Source organism: Somniosus microcephalus, chromosome 8 (genome assembly GCF_052327205.1).
Source record: "Somniosus microcephalus isolate GS21.2 chromosome 8, FLI_Smic_1.0, whole genome shotgun sequence".
Classification (NCBI taxonomy): domain Eukaryota; kingdom Metazoa; phylum Chordata; class Chondrichthyes; order Squaliformes; family Somniosidae; genus Somniosus; species Somniosus microcephalus.
Genome location: NC_140994.1, coordinates 197,843,020 through 197,867,393, shown reverse-complemented (window position 1 = coordinate 197,867,393; position 24,374 = coordinate 197,843,020). Strand labels below are relative to the sequence as shown.

At 44.4% G+C, this 24,374-nt stretch overlaps 1 protein-coding gene and 1 long non-coding RNA gene across 3 annotated transcripts in view; one reads left to right on the top strand and one right to left on the bottom strand.

The window, feature by feature from the left end:
• LOC147114023 (uncharacterized) overlaps positions 1-24,374 on the top strand; it is a 93,531-nt gene that overhangs the window by 11,880 nt on the left and 57,277 nt on the right. The gene's annotated exons all lie outside the window — the stretch shown is intronic.
• LOC147114022 (ras-GEF domain-containing family member 1C-like) overlaps positions 15,570-24,374 on the bottom strand; it is a 67,647-nt gene continuing 58,842 nt past the window's right edge. For both annotated transcript variants that reach the window (XM_085995545.1, XM_085995546.1), the window contains 6 exons: positions 24,198-24,277; positions 24,001-24,096; positions 23,029-23,124; positions 19,419-19,542; positions 18,135-18,207; positions 15,570-17,595 (listed from right to left, as the gene is read on the bottom strand). In XM_085995545.1, coding sequence (XP_085851671.1) covers positions 17,571-17,595; positions 18,135-18,207; positions 19,419-19,542; positions 23,029-23,124; positions 24,001-24,096; positions 24,198-24,277 — 494 coding nt within the window. In that variant the 3' untranslated portion in view covers positions 15,570-17,570. The remainder of the gene's footprint in view (positions 17,596-18,134; positions 18,208-19,418; positions 19,543-23,028; positions 23,125-24,000; positions 24,097-24,197; positions 24,278-24,374) is intronic.

Here is a 24,374-nt window from a genome sequence, read left to right as displayed (position 1 = left end):
CATTGGCTCCTGGTCCCCAACACCTCAAACTTAAAATTCTCATCCTTGTGTTTAAATATGTCAATGGCCTCACCTTTCTCTGTTTCTGTAACCTCCTCCAATGCCAGAACCACCCCAAACTCTCCAGTCCTTTGATTTTGGCCTCTTGTGCATCCCCCACTTTGACCCACCATTAATGGCTGTGCCTTCAGCTGCCCAGACCCCACACTCTAGAATTAATTTCAGAAACCCCTCAATTCTCTCAACTTCCTTATCCTCCTTTAAGACCTTCCTTAAAACCCACATCTCACCCCTCTTAATATCTCCTTTGACTTGGCATCCATTTTGTCCTTACATCTCTTTGAAGCACCTTGGAATGTTTTTCTATGTTAAAGGCATTAAATGAATCAATTTACCACATTTTTCAATACAAAGCTGAAAGAATTAAGAGTCAGTTTCTGGCTAAACTTTTGGGAAAAAAATTAGCAATAATTGAACTGAAAGGTTAAGGGCAAAGAATGAGCTAAGCCACAAAGAATAATAGGAGAAAATAATAGAAAGCTTAGTAAATAAAAATGAAGGATTTCTGAAAATACTGAGTAAAATTATTAAAACAGATGATGCTGATCATATCTAAAGTGCAGGAAAATAATAAAAGTGCAAGACAACAGAACAGAAGGAGAATATCCAAAATTGTATTGAAAGGAAATAGAAGATTAATTTACTGCAAGGCAGTAAATAAATCAACTTCATGATAGAAATAAAGATATTGAAAAGATCACAAAATAACAAAGGGAATATTTTCCAGAGGGGTCCTCCCGCTTGTCCACATCATTTTTCTGGGAATTCTCTGTCTCTTCCACTGAAATGACAGCGGGAGAATCCCTGTGGTAATTAATGTTCATGGAGTCAACTGAAACCTTGACCAGCAAAGAAAAAAACACACAACAAAAAGGAAGCCAAACCTACTGCAAATTGGGACAGATGCCAGCAGTTTCCATGCAGGTTCTCCTGAATTCCCTCTGTAACTTTTGCCACTTGTGCCAGTTCCCTGGGGTTTCCGCTGAAGTTATGGTGGGAAATCGGAAGAACCTCTGCAGAAATTCCGGGTGAAAGTTTCGCGTTTCACACCTTCCAGTGGAACACCCAGGAATTTTAAAAACTTTGTTTCCCACTGTCATGAAATCAAAGCAGTACGAAATGATCATCTGAAGATTGTCCCACACCACTTTCCTAAATGTGATTTTGGTGATTTCACACCCAAGTTACATTAGATGTTGTTTTGACGTGAAGTCAAAATCACTTCACATTGACACAAATTACGTAGTATAATCTAGCCTATAAATCAGTAGAGGCCTTCCTTGTGATATTGACAGTGTAAGGAGTATCAGCTATTGTAATAAATTACTATGTACTGAGTTATTTTAAAATTTCATACAATAAACAATAAATCTCAATAATGCCAAGAGTTTTAAAATGCCTCATTTTACCAACACAGTGAACTTCATATCTTTCATCTGGAGATTTAACTTAAAAAGCATTATTCTTGTGGTAGCTGGGGTAGGTGGTGGTATCATATCCTCTGTTCTTCCTGGCTACCCTTTCCTCACCCTACCACCACCCACCGCCCCGCCCCGCCCCCTCCGCGCCCTGACACACATGGCCACCCTGACCCTGTAGTGTTATATGAATATCAACAACAATGCCAACAGACTTATTGGCCGGAGTTTTCTGCACCTGGGCGGGTCGGGTGCAGGCGGTCGGCGTGGTGGATCATGACCCCGTTGTTGCATCCACCCACTGCAGAAATGGACTTTTCTTTCCGGTCCTATTAAATGGTGCGGGTCTGATGATGTCATCGATGATGCGTTTTCAGCCAGGATATTTAAAGGAGCCATGGCCACATTGCATTTGAAGGTTCATCTAGGAATGGATGTTTTGATTACTCCAAACAGTTGGAGAGATGGCTGCACAGAGGCGGAGGGCTGCACCCAGGTTCTCCGATGACTCCTTCTATATGCTCGTGGAGGGAGTCAGAGCACGCAGGGAGGTCCTCTTCCCTTCCAATGGGCGGAAGAGACCTCCCCAGGAGACAAAAAGAGCCTGGCTCCAAATTGCAGAGGAGGTCAACAGCAGGGATGTGTTCAGGAGGACCTGGGTGTAGTGCCGGAAACATTTGAATTATCTCATTAGATCAGGAAAGGTGAGTTCAAAGCCACACTCAACTTCATCCTGCTGTGCCTCTCATCACATCCTGTTCACTCTGCCTTCCCAACCCTACTCCTGCACATTCTTACTCACACCAACATACCTTGCACCTCCACCCATCCCTCTCTATCTAAATTATCACATTCCCATCTGACTAGCCACCCCTCACACTCACCCTCATCCTAATGCAATCATGCCAACTAACAACGCACAAGGAAGCCACTTGGCATTGCCCAATCCATCATAGTCTCCCTCTAAAGATGTAACCCAGCCATTCCTTATACTCATTCCATCGCTCTCACTCAACCTTCTCTTTCCCTTCTTGCAGGAGAAGAGAGCGCACAATAAGAGGGAGAGGGCCAGAATTAGAGGTGGGCCTCCATCATTTGCCGCCATCACAACAGCAGAGGAGGCTACGTTGGAAGTATCGGGAGTGGCCGAGCAGCTGGAGGTGTGAGACGGAGAGAGGGGGACATCTCAGCAACCTGGTGACAGAATTACATATATACAGCTACATGGCATACATCAGTCACTCATATGGGGACTGATGTCAGCAGCCACTGAATGGTCATGTGCATTATGGTATCTGTACCCATTCTTCATATGGCATATCTAACTCATCTCTTTACTCTCCCACAGGTCCATCAAGAGCCCCCGCCCCCCCACTGTCCAGGAGGAAGAGGAAGACGACTCCTCAGAGGAGCCTCCAGACATGAGCGCACCCAGCATCAGCGCAGAGACGCACACCTCGGTGGGTCCCACGCGAGACAGAGTAGTGTTCTCACCGGGTTCGTCACAAGTCACAAGTGAGCAAGGGCAGATGGTGGAGACAGAGACAGCAGTGGAGACTCCTCACCGGAGGGTGCAGGAGACTCCTCACCGGAGGGCGCAGGACGCTCCCAGTTCTGCTCAGCTGCATGCAGACGCTGAGCCTTGGGGCCATCCAGAAAGAGGGCAATCCTGGCGGGGCAGGAAGAAGTACAGGGGGTGCTGACAGGTTTTGCAACTGCGATGTCTGCAAATGTTCAGAGAATGGAGGAGTCCATCTCCAAATTGAGCACCACCGTGTCACAGGCAATGGTGACTGTAGGCTTTTCCATGGATAGGATGGCCACCTGCATGGATCAGCTAATGCACCACTCAAAAGAGCACATGGTCTCTATGGAGAATAGATGGCTATCTGGAGCATAGATGGCAGAGGCTCGTAGACCTCCAGTCTAGGAGGGATGTCAGCGTAGACGTGGGTCTTCATGGCCCCACTGCTGTGCAGCAAGGTGCTCTCCAGCTCCTTCCTAACAGGGAAGTGCAGGTGGCACATGAGAGGGATGAAGGTGATGGGGAGAAGGAAGTGTGGGCTCCTCTCAAAGCGTTTACACTTCTCCCCCATTGCCACTCCCTCAGTCAGAGCCCCAGATGGCTCCTTGGATCACAATGGACAAGTCTGCCCCTGCACAGTCGCAGGAGGAGCAGAATTTGGCGGGGCCATCACAGGCTTAAAAACCCAGAGGACGTCCACCAAGGGTGTCTAAACAGTCGCAGCATGGAAGTGGGCAGGCTGCCTCTATCTTTGCTGAAGCCACAGGGGTAGCACCTCGTAGAAGCATGCGGAAGAGAAAGATGACACACAAGTAGATTTCACAAGGGTAGCTGCGTGAGTGTTTTAGTCAATGTTAATGTCAAGTTTCCGTTAATGTATTGTCAACCATAAAAATCTTTATTTTCACCACTTTCCCGTCTTGGACAAATTTGTGTGAACCTTTGGAAGTGGCTTAGTGCGTTGCAGTGAATGGTGAGACATAACGGTACTTCCAGCAATGGTGGGCAGTGTGAAAGGAATGGCTTGTAGGGATGCTTTATGGTATTGCTGTGGTATGGTGCCAACCTCGCGCAGCCATATGGGTGTACTGCGTGACGTAAAGTTAAGTAAATCTGGCCATGATGAGGCTATCCCTGGCCTCCCGGGCAGTAATGTGCTCGGGTGCTTGCAGGATCTGGCCCACAGGTTCCTCCAGCTCCTGCTCCTCCTTGTCTTCTAGCTGATGCTCCTCCTCCTCTGAAGAGGCCGTGCGCTCAGTGCCTTGCTCCTCATGCAGTGCTAATCCTCGCTGCTTGGCGCAGCAGACCACGACGATTCCGGAGACCCTGGCTGGTGCGTACTGAAGGGCTCCTCCAGATCTGTCAAGGCATCTGAAGCGCATTTTGAGCATGCCTATTGTCTGCTCTATGACACATCTGGTGGAAATGTGGCTTTCATTATATCTCTCCTCGGCCACAGTACTTGGCCTCCTCATGGGTGTCATGAGCCATGTCTTCAGTGGATAGCCCTTGTCTCCAAGCAGTCAGCCGGAAGGTCTGTTTGGAGGAGTGAAGAGCTGAGGAAGGGTGGACTGGCGCAGGATGAAAGAGTCATGGCAGCTGCCAGGGAATTTGGCGCACACATGCCTGATGATCTTCCTATGGTTGCAGACGTACTGCACATTGAGGGAGTGGAAGCCCTTGCCGTTGACAAAGACTCCTGGGTTATGATGGGGTGCCCTGATGGCCACATGTGTGCAGTCGATGACGCCCTGCACCCGTGGGAAGCCAGCCAGAGTGGCAAAGGCCAGCGCCCGCTCAGTAACACTGGCTTCATCAGTGGCAATGTTGATATAATTGGCTGACTTGTCGAACAGGGCATCGGTGACCTGTGTGATGCATCTGTGGGTGGCCGACTGCGAGATGCTGCAAATGTCTGCTGCAGATCCCTGGAAGGAGCCTGAGGTGAAGAAGTTGAGGACGCTGGTAACTTTGACAGCCACTGGTAAGGCGTGTCCATCTGCTCCTCTGGGCTGCAGGTCTTGCTCTCGCAGTGTGCAAATATCTGCGATGACCTGGCGCGATAGCCTGAGCCTCCTTTGGCACTGTTGCTCAGTCATGTTGAGGAAGCTCATCCTCTGCCTGTATACACTGTGTTGGGGGTTTCACCTCTGGCGCAGTGCAGCCCTGCACTGACGCCCTTTGTCCTGTGCAGCGTCAGGTGGTTGAGGAGAAGGTTGGTGGTGTTGTTGGTGCTGCTGGTGTTCCTGGTGCTGCTGGTGTTGGGGCTCATCGTGGTCTGATCTGAGGACCAAGGTGAGACAGTATAAAACGGCACCCATGCTGATGGAATAGATAGCAGGTCAAGTAGAGATCAGAGGAGCAAGCTATCACTGATAGGTTGTAACAATGAGGTGAGACTGGATGACGACTTTGCTGGAAGCATTTGCAGCCTGTAGAAAGTTAAATGTGTGCTGGGAATGCAGTCAGCAACAGCTTCTGCCTGAGGAAAGTGACCTGCTGTGAGTTGGGAGGTTTTATAGTACATTTCAGGCTGTCATCTAATCAGCTGGTGCAATGGCCACTCAACTCCCACCTCAGGCTGACAGACGTGGTTCCCGAGCTGCGTGAATCCTGTGGGCAGCCAGGGAAATTCGAAAGGTAGGCTGCAAAACACTCTTAAGGATCTGACAACTACCTGTTAATGATTTGAATTAGGTCGCCCGCCTCTGCCGGTCGGGTTGCTGCCACACCAGCAGACGCGCTCAAGAGAAAGGTGCGTGGGGCGGGATTGACAGCGGGTTCCTGACCCGCTGCAACTTATTTCAATTTTCCACCCGACCCGCCTCCAATCACGCCCACACGTACCCCAGAAAATTCCGGCCATTGTATATATCTATGTAAAGGTGAACACGAGTAAATACCATACAAGAAAGTGTACAACTGCAGCAGTTGTGCACATGCCATCTAGTGGAGACTTTATTTAGTGGTATCCACATAGGAAACCTCTGCATTCACTATCTGCTTTTAATCAAACCATTTATCAGATTCAGTTGGAGAACTTTGCTTGCACACTGATTTCTATTTATTCGTCTAGACCATTGAACTTCCAAATCATTCTTTTCTGAGCCCTTTCCCAACATTATTGTCCTTTTGAAGATTGGATGGCGAAAAAATTGTGAATATTCTAAATGTGGCCTTAGCAAAGAACCATATAGAGTTAAAACAATGTAAAGTGTGTATTGAGAAAAGGATATTCAGCTTCTCAAACCTGTTGCAACCACAGAGACTTGTACAATTTGCTCTCTCACGGATTCTACCCAACCCATTTAATCTCCTGAGGGAAATAACCAATGAGGCATCGAAAATAAAGTTCTGTGAGATTTCTCCACAAGACCAATCAAGCTAAACACCAAAGCAATAATCCAGCTTTACATTTATAACTCTGACTAATTACATTTCACAGGCGGGTCATTAATTAGATAGAGACATTTTGACACAGTTAGTGAGTGAGGACAGGTTCAGGCTTGAACCATCAGGGAATCAGCACAGACCAGAGATCAGCGATTGTACCATTAGGAATGTAGGGAGGGCCGAATTACAAAGGATGATGGCATCATGACAACCTGCATATCAGATCTTGACATGCAGAATCCTCTGATCGTTGTCACACACATTCTAGATATTGAGGGAGTGGAAGCCCTTCCTGTTGATGTAGTTGAGTGGGTGTTCTGTGGGTGTCATCAAAGCAACGTGAGCGTCGTTGCTTGCACTCCAGACTTCAGGGAAGTTACCAACCTCATACAATTGTATGGCCCTTTCTCATCGCTACTTTGCTGTAATGCCAAAGGTGATGAATTGACCACTCTCCTGTAAAGGGCACCAGTTGCATCTCACTCAACAATGGTTTTTCTGTGTTGGAAAACGGTGAAAGTGACGGTTCCTCAGGGGAGTGCAGCCAGAGCCAAGTTCATGGCACTGTGGGTGGCTCAGCTGCACAAGGGGGGAGGAGTAAGAGTGGAAGGGCAATAGTGGTAGGAGACTCAGTAGTGAGGGGTGCAGACAGGCGTTTCTGCAGCCGCAGATGTGACTCCAGGATGGTATGTTGCCTCCCAGGTGCCAGGGTCAAGGATGTCACTGAATGGCTGCAGGGCATTCTGAAGGGGGAGGGTGAACAGTCAGAGGTCGTGGTTCACATTGGTACCAATGACATGGGTAGAAAGAGGGATGAGGTCCTGCAACAAGAATTTAGGGAGCTAGGTAGCAGATTAAAAAGCAGGACCTCAAAGGTTGTAATCTCTGGATTACTCCTGGTGCCACGTGCTAGTGAGTATAGAAATAGGAGGATAGAGCAGATGAATGCGTGGCTAAAGAGTTGGTGCAGGAGGGAGGGCTTTAGTTTCCTGGATCACTGGGTCTGTTTCTGGGGAAGGTGGGACCTGTACAAGTCGGACGGGTTGCACCTGAACCGGAACGGGACCAACATCCTTGCGGGGAGGTTTGCTAGTGCTGTTGGGGGGGTTTAAACTAACTTGGCAGGGGGATGGGATACGGAGTGGAGCTATAGTAGGAGGTGATGCACAGCCAAATAGAGAGGAAAAAACAAGTCAGCCTGGAAGGCAGAGCAAATATGTAACGGCACAAGGGAGTATGGCAAGGCTGGATGGCATTTATTTTAATGCAAGGAGTCTTGCGAGTAAGGCAGATGAATTGAAGGTGTTGATGAACACATGGGAGTATGATATTGTTGCTATCACAGAGACATGGTTGAGGGAGGGGCAGGACTGGCAGCTCAATATTCTGGGGTATAGAATCTTCAGGCGAGACAGAGGGGGGTGTAAAAGAGGAGGAGGTGTCGCAATATTAATCAAGGAGTCAATTACTGTAGTAAGGAGGAGAAGGGATGATATCTTAGCAGGTTCCTCTAATGAGGCCATATGGGTAGAACCTAAAAACAAAAAGGGGGCAAGCACTTTGCTGGGAGTGTACTATAGGCCCCCAATCAGTCAGGGGGAGATAGAGGAACAGATATGTAGGCAAATCTCAGAGAAGTGTAGAAATAATAGAGTAATAATAGTAGGGGATTTCAACTTCCCCAATATTAACTGGGATAGTCAGAGTGTGAAAGGCTTAGAGGGTGCGGAATTCTTCAAGTGCATCCAGGAGAGCTTTTTGAGCCAGCATGTAGAAAGTCCTACAAGAGAGGGGGAGGTACTGGACCTAATCCTAGGGAATGTAGCCGGGCAAGTGGTAGAAGTGTCAGTAGGAGAGCATTTTGGTGACAGTGACCATAATTTGGCGAGATTTAAGGTAGTCATGGAAACGACAAAGAGGGACCGGAAATAAAGGTTCTAAATTGGAGGAAGGCCGATTTTAATATGATAAGACAGGATCTGGCCAAAGTGGACTGGGATCAGCTACTTGTAGGAAAATCCACATCAGAGCAGTGGGAGTCATTCAGAAAGGAAATAGAGAGAGTACAGCGCCAACATGTTCCCGTAAAGGTCAAGGATGGGACCAACAAGTCCAGGGAACCCTGGATTTCAAGAGATATACAAGAATGGATTAGGAAAAAAAGGGAGACTTTTGGCAGATACAAAGGACTAAAAACAGTGGAAGCCCTAGAGGAATATAGAAAGTGCAGGGGGGTACTTAAAAAAGAAATTAGGAGAGCGAAGAGGGGCATGAAAAAACACTGGCAGGCAAAATAAAGGAAAATCCCAAGGTGTTTTATAAGTATATTAAGGGCAAGAGGATAACCAGGGAAAGAGTAGGGCCCATTAGGGATCAAAGTAGCAATCTGTGTGTAGAGCCGGAAGATGTAGGTGAGGTTTTAAATGAATATTTTGCATCTGTGTTCACTATGGAGAAGAACGATGTAGGCATAGAAATCAGGCAGGGGGATTGTGATATACTTGAACAAATTAGTATTGAGAGGGAGGAGGTACTAGCGGTTTTAGCGGGCTTAAAAGTGAATAAATTCCCAGGCCCAGACGAGATGTATCCCAGGCTGCTGTGTGAGGCAAGGGAGGAGATTGCAGGGGCTCTGACACACATTTTCAGAACCTCTCTGGCCACAGGGGAGGTGCCAGAGGACTGGAGGACAGCTAACGTAGTACCATTATTCAAGAAGGGTAGTAGGGATAAACCAGGGAATTACAGGCCAGTGAGCCTAACATCAGTGGTAGGGAAATTATTGGAAACATTTCTGAGGGACAGAATTAGTCTCCATTTGGAGAGGCAAGGATCAATCAAGGATAGTCAGCATGGCTTTGTCAGGGGGAGATCATGTCTAACCAATTTGATTGAATTTTTCGAGGGAGTGACTAGGTGTGTGGATGAGGGTAGTGCAGTTGATGTAGTCTACTGTATATGGACTTCAGTAAGGCTTTTGACAAAGTCCTGCATGGGAGACTGGTCAAGAAGGTAAGAGCCCATGGGATCCAGGGCAATTTGGATCCAAAATTGGCTTAGTGGCAGGAGGCAGAGGGTGATGGTTGAAGGTTGTTTTTGTGACTGGAAGCCTGTGTCCAGTGGTGTACCGCAGGGATCAGTGCTGGGTCCCTTGCTGTTTGTACTGTACATTAATGATTTAGATATGAATGTAGGAGGTATGATCAGTAAGTTCGCAGATGACACGAAAATTGGTAACGTGGTAAATATCGAGGAGGGAAGCCTCAGGCTACAGGACGATATAGACGGGTTGGTCAGATGGGCAGAACAGTGGCAAATGGAATTTAACCCTGAAAAACGTGAGGTGATGCATTTTGGGAGGACTAACAAGGCAAGGGAATACATAATGAATTGTAGGACCCTAGGAAGGTCAGAGGATCAGAGGGACCTTGGTGTGCATGTACATAGATCCCTGAAGGCAGCAGGACTGGTAGATAAGGTGGTTAAAAAGGCATATGGGATACTTGCCTTCATTAGCTGAGGCATAGAATATAAGAGCAGGGAGGTTATGATGGAGCTGTACAAAACGCTAGTTAGGCCACAGCTGGAATACTGTGTGCAGTTCTGGTCGCCACACTATAGGAAGGATGTGATTGCTTTGGAGAGGATGCAGAGGAGATTCACCAGGATGTTACCTGGGCTGGAGCGCTTCAGCTATGACAGGCTGGGGTTGTTTTCCTTAGAGCAGAGAAGGCTGAGGGGGGACCTGATTGAGGTGTACAAAATTATAAGGGGCATAGATAGGGTAGATAGAAAGGAACTTTTCCCCTTCGTAGAGGGGTCAATAACCAGGGGGCATAGATTCAAGGTAAGGGGCAGGAGGTTTAGAAGGGATTTGAGGAACAACTTTTTCAACCAGAGGGTGGTTGGAATCTGGAACTCACTGCCTGAAACGGTGGTAGAGGCAGGAACCCTCACAACATTCAAGAAGCATTTAAATGAGCACTTGAAACGCCATAGCATACAAGGCTACGGACCAAGTGCTGGAAAATGGGATTAGAATAGACAGGGATTGATGGCTGGTGCAGACATGATGGGCCGAAGGGCCTCTTTCTGTGCTGTATAACTCTATGAGCTGGATTTTGCCAGGCCGGAGGAGGCAGGAATGGAGGCATGTGGGGTGTTAAAATTGCAAAAAGTGGTGGGCGGGCCCGACCCCGCCTCCATCCCGTCTCTAAGCAATTTTCCCAAATTTGTGGTTTCTGATCCGGTCTCCGTCCCGCCTCCAAGAGGCGGGATAGACCCTTAAGGCCCTTAACAACCACTAAATTGCCTCTATAATCCCATTTTGAGAGGCCTTTCCGATTTTAACACGTTTTCCACGTGATTCACGTCTCCTCTGAAACACGACGGTAAAACCTGGCAGGAGCACAATTGGATTGCTGACTATCAGCTGCAGCTCCACCATTAAGGAGATTTGATCAGTCATCATTTGCAGGTGGCAGGACTTTGTTGTCTCGGGTCTGGGGGATCTTTTAGCAGGCATAACCATAGCTGTGGAAGTTTGGAGCCTGACACCCATCTCCAGTGTGACCTCCTGGGAAACCCCTCTCCCCACCTTGACTGAGCGCTTCCTCAATTGAGGCATATACCAGAAGCATGGGAACCATTTATTTCCTTTCCTCCTGGATGTCAGATTCGGACGAAGACCAGCCGTGGCAGCAGCAGAACCATGAACAACAGCACCACCAACAGCAGCAGCAACAACAGGAGCACCAAGCTGATGCTCACCCACCTGAAGCTGCACAGGCCAGAAGGCGCCAGCGCGCGACCACATTGCTGCCCGGGATGCAAGGAATGCACTCATCTTGGCCAGATTTGCTTAGCCTAGCCAATCGAGCACTTTTGCCTCGCAGCTTCTTACCAGAGCATCGATAGTGGCCAAGAACCAGAGGATTCCTAGCACTCTGACCACCATACTGACAATTGAAAGTAATCCTAAGCCCTCAATGTGGAAGTCCCATTTACGAAATGACACACGCCACAACTGCAACAGTTGCCATCAGAATTTTAATTTACAATAACCAACTGATGGCATTTAAAAAATAAACATAACATTTCACCCTTGTGACTACCCTTGTGACTATTTGTGCAGTATCTTTCTCTTATGCGTGCTCCTACGTGGTGCTTCCCCTGTGGCTTCAGCAGATGTGGAGGCCCCTTGCTCACTTTCTTGCTACTCCTGTCTTGACACCTTTGGCGGGCGTCCTCTGGGGTTGTGAACCTGTGAGGGCTCGCCAACAGTCTGCTGCTCCTGCGGCTGTGCAGGGGTTGAGACGCCGATCTCAGTTGGGTGGGGACTCTGGTGGGGCTCTGACCGAGGGCTCTGCAGTGGCATGGAAGTGTGAGTGCTTGGAGAGGAGCCCCCACTTCCTTGATGTCTGCCACCAACTTCCCTCTCATGGGTCAGGTCCCCCTCAGCGCTTGCAAGTGACTTGAGAGCACCTTGCTGCACATCAGGGGGGCCATGGGGACCCATATCTGCACTGGCAGTCTTTCTCAGAGGGACTGCCATGAAGGTCTGGTTTCTCTGTTCAATAGCTGACCATCACTCCTCCAGAGATGTCAGTCTATTCTGAACACTCACCATGTTTTCCTCACTCCGTCGACTTACTGCTCCATGGAGGTTGCCATCCTTTCCGTGGTGCTGTGTTCATGCGCTAATGACTCCACAAAGGCTCTGCTCATTTTCGCAATGGACTCCTCCATTCGCTCCACACTCGCAGCGACCCTGGAGATAAAACCTGCTGGAGACTCCTGCACCTGTTCCTGGAGTTCCAGCGCCGCTGTTCTTCTGGATGGACCCAGAGGCAGAGGGTCAACATGCAGCTGAGCCGAGCTGGGAGAGCACTGCGCCCTCCGACTAGGACTCTCCACTGCTGTCCCTGTCTCCACAATCTGCTGCTGCTCACTTGTGAGCTGTGATACACCAGGTGACAACACTATATCTCACGATTGACCCACCGAGGTGTGAGTATCTGCGCTGGTGCTGGGTTGGCTGAATTTTGCTGATGCTGTGCCCTCAGAGGTTGCAGCTTCCTCTGAGGAGTCTGGAGACTCAGGCTGTTCCTCCTGGATAGTGGGGACGGGTGCTTGCGATGGTCCTGGGGGGGAGTAAAGGAAAGAGTCAGAGATGTGAGGCCAAGGTTACATGTACATTGCATCTTGCAGATAATCATTAGTCCATCTGTTAGAGCTTCAGAATCATTATCAGCAACTCATGCAATGTCAATGAGAGAGATGAAAATCTATTCTGTCACCAGCTTTCTCTGATGCACCCGTCTGTCCGTCCCCCACTTGCGCATCGTCCTCGAGTCCCACTATCTCCAGGACCACCTCCTCCCAAGGGGTGAGCTGGGCTACTGAGGGTGGCCCCCCTGCCCTCGCTCTTTCCCTCTTATTGTGAGCTCTCTTTTCCTGCAATGAGTTTGAGTGAGAATAAAGGAGTGAGTGTAGAGAATCCATAGCATAGATGCTTAGAAGGAGACAAAGATGGAGTGAGTTGGCAAGACCAAGGGCCCTCCCTGTGTGTTGTCAGTTGTTTTCATAGCATCACAGTGATAGGGAGTGTGAGGGCTGCATAGTCGAATAGTTAGGTGAATGGGACCATAGAGAGGGAATGGGAAAGGGTGCAGGGATGTCAGTGTCAAGTGGGATGTGGAGGAAGAGGTTGCTAAAGCTGAGTGCTGGTGAGGAGAGGCAATGTTGATCAGATTGAGGGTGATGGCAACGTCATAGTCACTTTTCCAGTGCGCAGAAGGTCATGAAATCTCTTCCTGCACTGAAGCCAGGTTCTGCGGATGAGGGACAACGAGTTCACCTCCTGGGCCACCTGGACCCACACAGCCTTCGTTTGCTGGGGAGGCTTCTTCCTCCCTGAAGAAGGGAAGAGCACCTCCTTACTAGCTCTTGCTCCGTCCACCAAAGCTTGTAGGGCGACGTCATCAAATCTGGGAGCAGACTTAGGTCTCCCGCTGCTCATTCTGCCTCCAGGTCCCTCTCACTGCAAAGGCCAAAAGGTTGGCAGTCTGCCGAAGAAGCAAGGCTTCTTGCAGACCTTAAATGCAGCAGCAATGAGGACGTCATTGAAGGCGAGTTTCAGACTGAAAAAACGAATTGGGCCATGGGTTCCCACACGCTGGAACTCAATTGCCCAATTATGTGAAAATCGCATCAATCTCCCACATCGATTTGGAATCGGGTAGATAACACGAAAAGCGGATGACACGACTCCAGCCCGCCCCAATGACAAAATCCAGCCCTATAACTCTATGACTATGAATGTATGCCCACGCTGCACCCTGGCTGATATTACATAAATCTGGAAGTATGCCGTTGGGCTAGCCCTGTCAGAAGTATGTATAGATATTTGTAGTCATAAATCCAAAAAAATGCTTCAAAAAGTATTTCCAAGCTGTAGAAATCAGTGTTTAAACCCTCCAGACTTTTAAGGCTGTCAAACTTCATACTTCCACCTTGATCAGTTGATTCTGGCAGCTGCTCTGTCTCATATATCTCATTCTAACTTACCTCGAGTGCATTAACAGTGCAAACCTAGGAAACTCACGGCTGCTACACCACTGGCTTTCACTCTGCCATATGCAAACAAGGTCAGTGGGGCCTCCCTTCAGGATCCTCTTCTACTCCAACGTCCTTTGGCATCCTTGTGCTCTGTGAATCACCCAGTCACTACTCTTCATCTAAACTATCTATTTCCCCTGAGTGTGTCTCTGGGTTGGTGAGTGCTGGCGCCAGGGGGGCATGACAGAGTGGGATTATATCTTGAGTTGCTCTCTGCTGCTGAAGCTCCAGCTAGCTATACCTCTGAGCATTCTTGCATTGCTTCAGCTTGTGTTCTTTCTGTGCAAATGAAAAGAATCACATTAAAGTTATTGCCTCCATTCTCTCCATCCCTCTTTCTTGGGTTTGTAAACATACTGATAGCAAGATACATGCTACATATAAAGTTGCTTTCAATACAACACATCTATCTGCTCAAAAGAGACCTACTGCAACTTCATCATCTCCCACTTCCAGTGATAAATTGGTGCCCAGGATCTCCATAGCCTCTTCCTCATGGGATGTTAGCACATGGATGACAGCTGGTCCTCCACCTGGAACCCTTTTTTCGCAGGCACTGTGAACAACCTGCATGAGGGTACAGTTTCAGTGCTGTGTTACATACTACTACCCTTCTTCTTCCATTGATGTAATCTTTCATCTCTTGAAATGGAAGAATGCCTACTGTAGGAGAAAATTAAAAAGATAGGTGATCGATGAAAAGACATGTACATGTGAGGGAGGGTGATTTGGAGGGATTCAGGTGACAAAGTACTTGTGCATTTCTTTCTCACTGGTATAACCCAGAGGATAGTACTTGAACACTTATGGCATGCAATGCACATTTGCCTCTGTTATTCCATGGTACTGATTGGTGTTGGGGCCAGAGCACCTACCTTGGCTGCCCATTGTCAGATCATTGAACCTCTTTCTGCATTGCAAGGGTATCCTGGTGGTCAGTCATGTTCCATGAATAGCTACTGCTACTTCCTTCCAGATTGCTCCTGCAGCACAGTTTTCAGTCTCTTTTGCTCCACAGCCTTATCTTATTAAGAGACACTCCATCTGACTGTCTATCAAAATTAGCTACTCCTTCTCTTCCTCCCACTTGCTGCTGCCATCTCCAGTTCAGGAATGAGGATGCACACTTTTAAGTGCAGACTGTTTTTAAATTACTTCACACTTGACTTTCCTCCACCCTCTCCCATCCGTGTTTTCAGGGCCTCCATGGGCACTTCTGCCCTATGGTTGGCAGGACTCCTGAATGTGTCATGCTAGCTTTATTCAAATTAGCTGATCCCGGAATTTTTGACATGATTAGCTTCATTTTCACTGGGTGCACTTAAGTTCCGCCCCCTCGCAATTCTGGTAGCAGATTTCAAGACTCGGAATTTCAGGGCCAAGATTTGTACTTCTCACTTACACAGCTAGCTAAGTGCAGAAACATTTCTGAAAATGAGTTATCCACCTAGGATAGCCGTCTGCAGTTAATCTTACCAAACAGCTTTATTAAATATAATTTTTAGATGTTTGGAAACGAGAATCAAATGAAAAATGGAGAGAATGCAACAAAATGTTTCATAGTTATAATGGGTTGCTTCATTTATTAGAAGAGTTTAAAACATTCACAACTATGGGTACAAAAATTAGAAATTGACAACCATTCAGCCAAACTGTTAGAACACAGTATAAATTACACATAATATATAAATTCTATGCACAGATAAATTAGCCAGAATATTATCAACAATATTTCCATTAATATCATACAGTATAAAAAAATCAATTTTCAAATACCACAGCTGCAACTTCATATTTTTTTAAACCAAATTAAGCATACAGCTACAAAACTGTAGAAGAAGTCATGCTATTTTAGGCTATTTACAGGAAGCATTTGACAACAAAACAGACTTTCAAGTGTGAAAAGTGGCAATGAACTGTCAGAATGACAAGTATGTTCCAGCACAGTATGGAGTACTACATATTTTAAGCCTCATAACACCTGCAGTGTGTCCAATTACAGCCAGCAGTTTTGCCAAATTCATCACCACTCAGGAACAGATAGATATCAGCTGTGTAGAGTTATGAGTGATCTTGGTAATCCTTGTTTAATTATTAAATGGATAAAGTAATTGACATACAATTTACAAAAAAATTGTTTGTGGAACAAGTGCTTACAAATGGATGCAGGGCAGAGAAGATCAGTATATGTATGTGACACCAGTCATATAATACTAGTGTGGCTAATATGTGACTCCATATACAATATCATGTGCTACAGAAATAGCTTGCTATTTAAGTAGCTTTGACAATCAAATGCTATTATATATGTATGTCACTATTGTGTGTATTTTGAATGGCTTTAATTTCCAGACTTTTAATTAATACAGTGGTATGATCATACGCAGTTATATAGACTCAGTTCTTCTTCAATATTCTTTACCAACATGACTGTTCAGATAGCAGTCAACAGTATTAATCATGATTTCTTTGCTGTAGTAAATGATAAAGGTTAGTAGAAGTATGTGAAAATCACATTTATATAAACAAAATTACCACATTCTGCGGGGAAAGGCATGTTTCTGCCAGATTTAAACCCGATAAATTAACATAAGAACATAAGAAGTAGGAGCAGGAGTAGGCCATACGGATAATGTAACTGCAGTCTGTTAAATCTCCATAACTTTTTATTATAATTTATCAGGTTTGAATCTGTTGTATTAATCTGTGATTTAATGTGAACAAGGCATACTGACAAATGGCATTTTACAACCCAAAATCTTTTCCACATCTGAAAGGGCACAAAAGAAAATCAGATTTATATTTACATTATGCATTTCTGTATTGTTTAAACAATGTTAGTGATGAATTGTATCATCTAGTCTTGCTAAACAAGCAAGTTAAAAATGTCACAATAATTCAAACTTTAATGAGACATTTTAAATACATTCATATGATCAGGTCAGGTGCCCACTGAGTAAAATCTTACAACATAAAATATGTGCTCTATAGAATTACCAAGTAATGTACACAACTGAATATCAGTCCAGTAGAAGCTTCCTGCATATGGAAGTGATCCGTTCCAGTTGAGATGAAGAGCAGTTGCCTTTGCACAGTGAATCCTCTGCTTCTTGAGTTCAGCTCACATGTTCAAACCCATTTCAAGTAGAGTTTAAAACGAGCAATCCAGTGCCCAGAATATTAAAAAATGATGTATTTACTGACACATCTATTCAGAGTTTATTGAGAGAAAATATTTCTGCCTGTCTTGCAGTCTGTTGTTTGTCTAAATCAGTCGCAGACCATGTAATAACGGAAATATTTCTGTTTCAGTACTTTTCTGTAATTTAGTATTAACCAGTTTTCTGTAAATAGGATCTGTACAACTTAAAGAATGCTTTTGTTCAGAGAGGGGTTGCAGTGGGGGAAATCATTTTTCTCTCTGTACGTGTATAATTCTGACTGATGAATCCTGCTCATCAAAGTTCATAAGAAAACCTAGGTCTTTGCTGGTTTCTGAAGTCAATAGTGCAAGCTATGTTATTGGTAGATTTATATCCACTGCTTCGATACACTCATGTCTTTCCCAGGAGTGTTGATCTGAAACAAAAAAAAAGTCAGAAAATGTAGAATAAGAGATTGTCAGAGTTATGAAAATATTTTGCATCCTTTAAATTACCTAAAGCATTAAAACATGCTACCAAGAAATATAATATTGGAATACTTACTATTACAAACAGTTGAATGTACTAATAAACTATATCTAAACTTAACGGATAAATCCACCAAGTCAGATTATGGTAAATCCAGAGATTTGGTAGGTTGGAGTTCAGTACAGTGAAATCTTACCATGCAACTCAAGAGTTACCAAAGTTCTCATCTATTGAACAGGTCCCTTACTTTGATACAATTATGTTCTACTGTTACCCACATAATAAGTCACTGCTCTTTAAAATAATTCATTGTACAGTATGTGAAACACTTTGCAACATTTCTGATATATTTGATAACTTGTGATATACATGTAAAACTTTCTTTGTATTCTGTTGGAAATGGTGTCATGACATCAATAGCAAATATATCATAGCTTCTATTCCTAACAGCATTTAGAATAAAAAAATATTAGAATTGGAGTTTACCTTAAAGTTTTCCACCTATCTTTTTCAAGCTGATTTTCTGGACTTTCACTTTCATACGATGCCAAATACAAACCTGAGAGTAGGAATGGAATGCAGTTTCTGTTAATGTATTTCATCAAAGCTATGCAGATCAGCTTCATTTGCTATTTTTTTCAAGTGTAAAATCAAACTTAGAATTAGAGAACAATGATAAATATGATTTTAGGACTAGAACAAATAAAATTGATAATCATGTTAAAGTTTGAGTACAGGTACTAGAAACTAAAAGCAGGAATAGTTATGAGAAAATGTATTTAGAAATAATTTTTAACCAGGATACAGCAAATTGAAGCCAATTTTCGAACAGTAAAGAAACATATTTGCTACAAAGTGTAAAAATCACAATAACTTTAGATTTCAACTCGCTTAACACTAAAACAGGCTTTTTCAGTGTGGCGGTGATTATGCTGTCCTTTAACCTATAGGTTCAAATCTAACCCAGACTAATGGAACTTCTCATCTCAGCCAATTGTAAAGGTCCTATGCAAAATGAGCTAAGGTTCACAGCACATAATTTGGTACCGACTAAATTTCGTTCACACCTAGTAGCAACTTTAAAGGCTGACTTCTGCCCACACCTCTGGCTCTGCACTGATCCCAACACATTATTTTGGGTAGGGATCATTAAGGATGCAAGGCAGGCTCCTGGTAGGATTCCCGCTGCCAAGAAGAAACCTACCACTGCAAGGCTGCAAAATCCCAGTAGTACTGCAGTGGGACCAAGGCCTTCAGCAGCCATGTGCTTGGGCCGAAATGGAGGGAGACGGGGCTGCGACAAAGCCCTCTTCCTCCATCAGGATACAATGGGGACACCCGCTGTTGCCCCAGGGACTAACTACCCCAGCTTTGCATGATGCTCGTGCGGAGCGGTGGGATGGTAGGCCAGTACAGTACAGTGAAATCTTATTCAACTCCAGAGCAACCAAAGTTCCAACTTCCTGCCGGCATTTGCATGTGGCAGATGGGGAAGGGAACTTGAGATCTCTGCAGAGGTCGTGGAAGGAAAATTTAGGTTGGGGTGGGCCGGCTGTGCTAGGCCTCACGACCCTATTTTCCCTCCTATATCCATCACTATCCTGTCCATTTTGGGATGAGTTAGTGGAGGAAAATCCAGGCCTAAACATCAGTCAAAATTGGGATATAAACTTGGGCCCTCTGTATGGGAGTGCTCGACCACAGTTTTGCAATTTTAATAATGTAGCATAAAAAATGACTTTCTGAATGATTAGTGAACCAAAAACATACCATCCTCAGAGAAGACAGGGGCTGTGTGAAGATAATGGATGATATTTTGATCATCTTCAAAAGGACATGTCACCTGCTTCCACATCATAAATTCTCCTACTTGTTTGGCCAGTTCTAAAAATTTCTATAAGGGTACAAAGAGCACATTATACTTCACAGCAAAACATAAAATCCTCCCTAAATTTCTATAATTTGGAAGTAACACTATTAGATTTTAAAATAATGTTTCTATCTGGTGATCTCAAACATTAGAAAATTGATTGTATTTACAGGTAATAAAGTACACCAACAAATTTTATTTGTTTTGAATAATTATACTCTAGTAGCTGAATCAAAGTTTACCAAATTTTTTTGCTGCAGAATCAAAGAATGATGAAATCTACAAAACTACACTGTTGAGATAAACGTACTTGTTTCTTTCCACTTGTTTTCTCTGATGGAGCCACGGTTGTGTTGCCTGCCTGGTGCCAGGGTTAAAGAGGAACTTGGAATGGGAGGGAGAGGATTCGGTTGTCGTGGTTCACGTAGGAACCAATGACATAAGTAGAACTAGGAATGAGGTTCTGCTGAGAGAGTTTGAGGAGTTTGGGTCCAAATTAAAATGCAGAACCTCAAAGGTAATAACTTCTGGATTGTTACCTGAGCAATTGGCATAGGGATAAGCAGATTATAAGGTTAAATGCGTGGCTCAAAGAGTGGTGTGGGAAGCAGGGGTTTTGCTTCATGCGGCACTGGCATCAGTACTAGGGAAAGCGGAAGTTGTTCTGTTGGTTCAGGCTTGAACCAGTGTCCTGGTGAATCGAATACCTAGGGCAGTAGACAGGGCTTTAAACTAATGAAGGGCGGGTGGAAGGATTGAGGAAAGAGTAAATTTAAAAACAGCAAGAGAAATATCAAGGCTCTAGAGCAGAGCAGAGTTTTGGGTAAAAATAAACAGAGTAGGTCAGGAAGGGACAGAGAGAGTGACAAAGGTATTAGGGCATCTGTGACGAAGGTGACATCGGGGAAAAAATAGATTGTGTACTGTTTTGGTTTTGGTCTCCATACCTAAGGTAGGATATACTTGCCAAAGAGGGAGTGCAATGAAGGTTCACCAGACTGATTCTGGGATTGGGGGGGGGGGGGGGTGGGCGTTGTCCTATGAGGAGAGGTTGAGTAGACTAGGCCTATATTCTCCACAGTTTAGAAGAATGAGAGGTGATCTCATTGAAACATACAAAATTCTTACAGGGCTTGACAGGGTAGATGCAGGGAGGATGTTTCCCCAGGCTGGGGAGTCTAGAACCAGGAGTCACAGCCTCAGAATAAGGGGTCGGCTATTTAGGACTGAGATGAGGAGAAGTTTCTTCACTGAGAAGGTGGTGAATCTTTGGAATTCTCTACCCCAGAGGGCTGTGGAGGCTCAGTTGTTGAGTATATTCAAAAGACAGAGATCGATAGATTTTTGGATATTAAGGGAATTGAGGGATATGGGGATAGTGCGGGAAAGTGGAGGTGAGGTAGAAGATCAGCCATGTGAGCAGGCTTGAGGGGCCAAATGGCCTACTCCGCTCCTATTTCCTCCGTTGTTATGTTCTAACTTAAGGGAAGGGGGCGCTCTTTCCTCGCATTCTTTGGTGGTTTGCTCCACCACTGTCCCAGTCATTGTTGAGTGTCTCTATAAACAGGTGCACAGCACCCCTCAGTAGGTGACAGCCATCAGAAGTGAATTACTGCTCCTAAAGCTGCTTTATTTAATGTTTGGTGGGTACTTTAAAAAAAAAACTTTTTTTTTCTATTGTTGCATTCTGTAGGAGTATTTTTTTGCATTTCAATTTAATTTAGCTTTAAAAAGAACAAACTTTTTCTCCTTTTATCACCCATCAGTTAGGGGAGTATCACTGTGATTTGCTATAACTCCTGCAGGTAGAATTGTCATTCCTTTTGGAATTCCTCTCCTCCTTCGGGAGCTGGAGGATAATTTAAGAGGATTAATTACAAGTAAGTCTGCCTGTACCTGAGGCAGGCAGCACAGACCCTAGGTCAACAAACACTGCCAGAGCTCCTTGGGCACATTATCGAAGAATTGAGGAGAGGGTCCTTTCCCCAAGTTGTGATTGTTCCTACAAAGTGCCAACTTCTTGTGCCAGCAGAAAGATAGTCTTTAGAAGTTGAAGGCGCACACATATAGTGACAGACATGTGCACAACTTGTACACCAGTCTGGGTATCAGTGAGTGATTGTGTATCAAACTTGCTGCATGATACACAGTGAGTTTGAGGTGTTATGGAAGTTTTCCTGGTTTTCAATTGTAAGATTCATTTTGAAGAGGTCCCCATCTCAAGTATAAGTAGGCATGAGATGCAAAAAACAAACTGCAACAGAACAGGCAATACTTTGTGGCAAGCAATCATTGAGCTATCCATGAGATATATTGTACTGTTTCTATGTTAAATTCCTTCAAGTATCCGGTCTTCTACATCTGTTCTCAGGTTATGAAGGTAGTGTTGACCCTGTTTACCACCTTTCCAAAAAGCATCTGCTACCTATCCATCTATCCTGCTAGCCTATCTATGTTTTAAAGGGAATTAGATGGATGCAAGCAGCAATTAAAAGACTATTAGGTGTTGGAGAGTGGGACTAGACTCGTGGCTCAAATGGGGAAAAACACAGATACAGACTTGATGGGCCGAATAGCTTGTTTCTGTGCTGTAACATTCTGTGATTCTATTTGCAGACACTGCCTCTGGTTATGTGCAGAATTCTGCAAATAGATAGAAAAGGGACTTTTGTTGTAAAAAGGATGGCTCAGTATGATGGCTGCCACCCAATTGCGCAGGCTGTTAACCACTTTGACTGGATATACAGATCTTGGGCTCAAATCTCCAGCTGTCTGCCTCATATGGATTCACCATGTTAGAGGATCAGATGCAGGGCATCAACACTTTATTGCTGTCCAACAGCCTGCTCCCACATAGCTTTGTCCATGCTGTTGGTGTGCTCAGCAGCAGGGTGATAGGACCTGACATTGATAGTGGGATTGACTTTCTGGTTAATCCCACTAACACAACACTCAGCCATCCCACTTAAGTGACTACAGGCCCAGGCAGCCATCACTGCAATACAGTCTACTGCTGATAATTCAAAGTTGTTTTTGCACTAAAAAATTTAATTATCCAATAATTTGAAATAAGTTACATACAGAGCACAGCTGGGAATTTGGTGCTAAAAAGATTTGAATTATCAGATTTTTTTAATGAAGTAACTTTGAATTAAGAGTAGACAGTTGGAAGTGGGAGGTCATGTTTTAAAACCTTCTGGAATACATCAATCAGAGTTGGCAACCCTAGCTGACAGGGCTTGTGAACTATATTATGTGGTGCTGTACACAGTGGGCACTGAGAAAGCTTCAGGCCTAGTACCTGCTAAAGTGAGATGCCCACGTCAATGTACAACTGCACTTCAGGGTCTTATTATCTGCCCCACTCTGGTATATTGTCTTTAATCTTTGTAAATGTAAGCAACAAATGAGAGTCAGCTTTCAAAAGATTCCAGGCATATCCAGCACCTATAGTAGAAACTGGACATTTATTAGTACTACAAAAAATCTGGTGATATCTGTGACACTTACCTCAAAATTGACATGCCCATTAGGAAGACGGTTTGCACAACCCTCATTTAAGAAGTAAATATCTTTGATCAGCAGACTGAAGAACGGGATAACAATCTGGAAGATAGCAAATTATGATTTCACCCACAATTATCCATTTATATTTTTTCACATTAAGAAAGTTGAGCTATTTATACTTTTTACTTCTCTATTGTAATAAATATAAAAATGCGTTCCAGTAGAGCTACCAGATGAAGCATTTACTACACAATCCTAAAATCACATGGATTTAAATTCCACCACAAACTGATGCACCAGCTTGCAGGGATGAGCTCAAAGCTCATTATTATTCATATTACTTGCACTAATTAGACGTATCTATATTTGAACAACTCAAATGAATTTAGACTTTGGATGCTACCTTTGCTTGTCCAGTATACATGCATTGATACTTTTGTAATAAATTGCTAAAACTGCTTTAAAAACTGATTGCACTGTTAACATATTCTGAATTTGTTTATGAAAAACAGAGCTCAGAATCTGAATCCAAATCAGATTTGGATTCAAGTAACTTGCTTAATCCCACCCACCCATTCAGTGACAAATCTGTCACTTCTTAAACAGGCCACTAGATGGGTTACCCAGTCTATAAATGGACATTCCATTTTTCATGTTCTTTTGGGGCATGCACATTTTTCTTTTGCTATGGGAGCAGTTCCAGTCTGTTCACTTCCTCTTTGGATGGAGGAGTACATTGGAGGTGAGTGAGCCATGGAGAGTGAGATGGGAAAAGGAAATAATAAAAATAATAAATCATAAAAAAAAATACAATTTGGTTTTAATGTACTGCAACTCCATAAATCCGCAAATATATTCAAAGATTATACTCAAGTAAGGTACTGGGTAAATGTTAAAATGTTTGTCCAGTTGGAAAAAGTACACTCCAGTTCATATATTATAGCCTGTACCATAATACATTATTGGTAATCTTACCTTTTCTCGGTTACTGTGTGCAGTCAGGGACCGATGAGCTGCCCCTCGGAGAGCTGTCCTGTAGTTGTAGAAGTTACCTGTAGGATCCATTTGATGCTGCATATCAAATTTAGAAAGGTCATTATATTAGACATTAGCTTAACTAACACAAGGGGTGATCATACTTTAATGTAATTTTGCTGTCATATTGTACTGACCTCAAGAATGAAAAATTTTGCTGTTTTAACTTTCCCCCATGTCTTCTTTAGCCGAGAAACAGGGCTCATGTTCATACCAGCTGCAGAAGGTAAACAAAACTGATCACTTCACAAAACCATAGAATTTTTTCCTGAAGTGACATTTTTCATTCTGTAAAAATTTATATTGATTTGCTC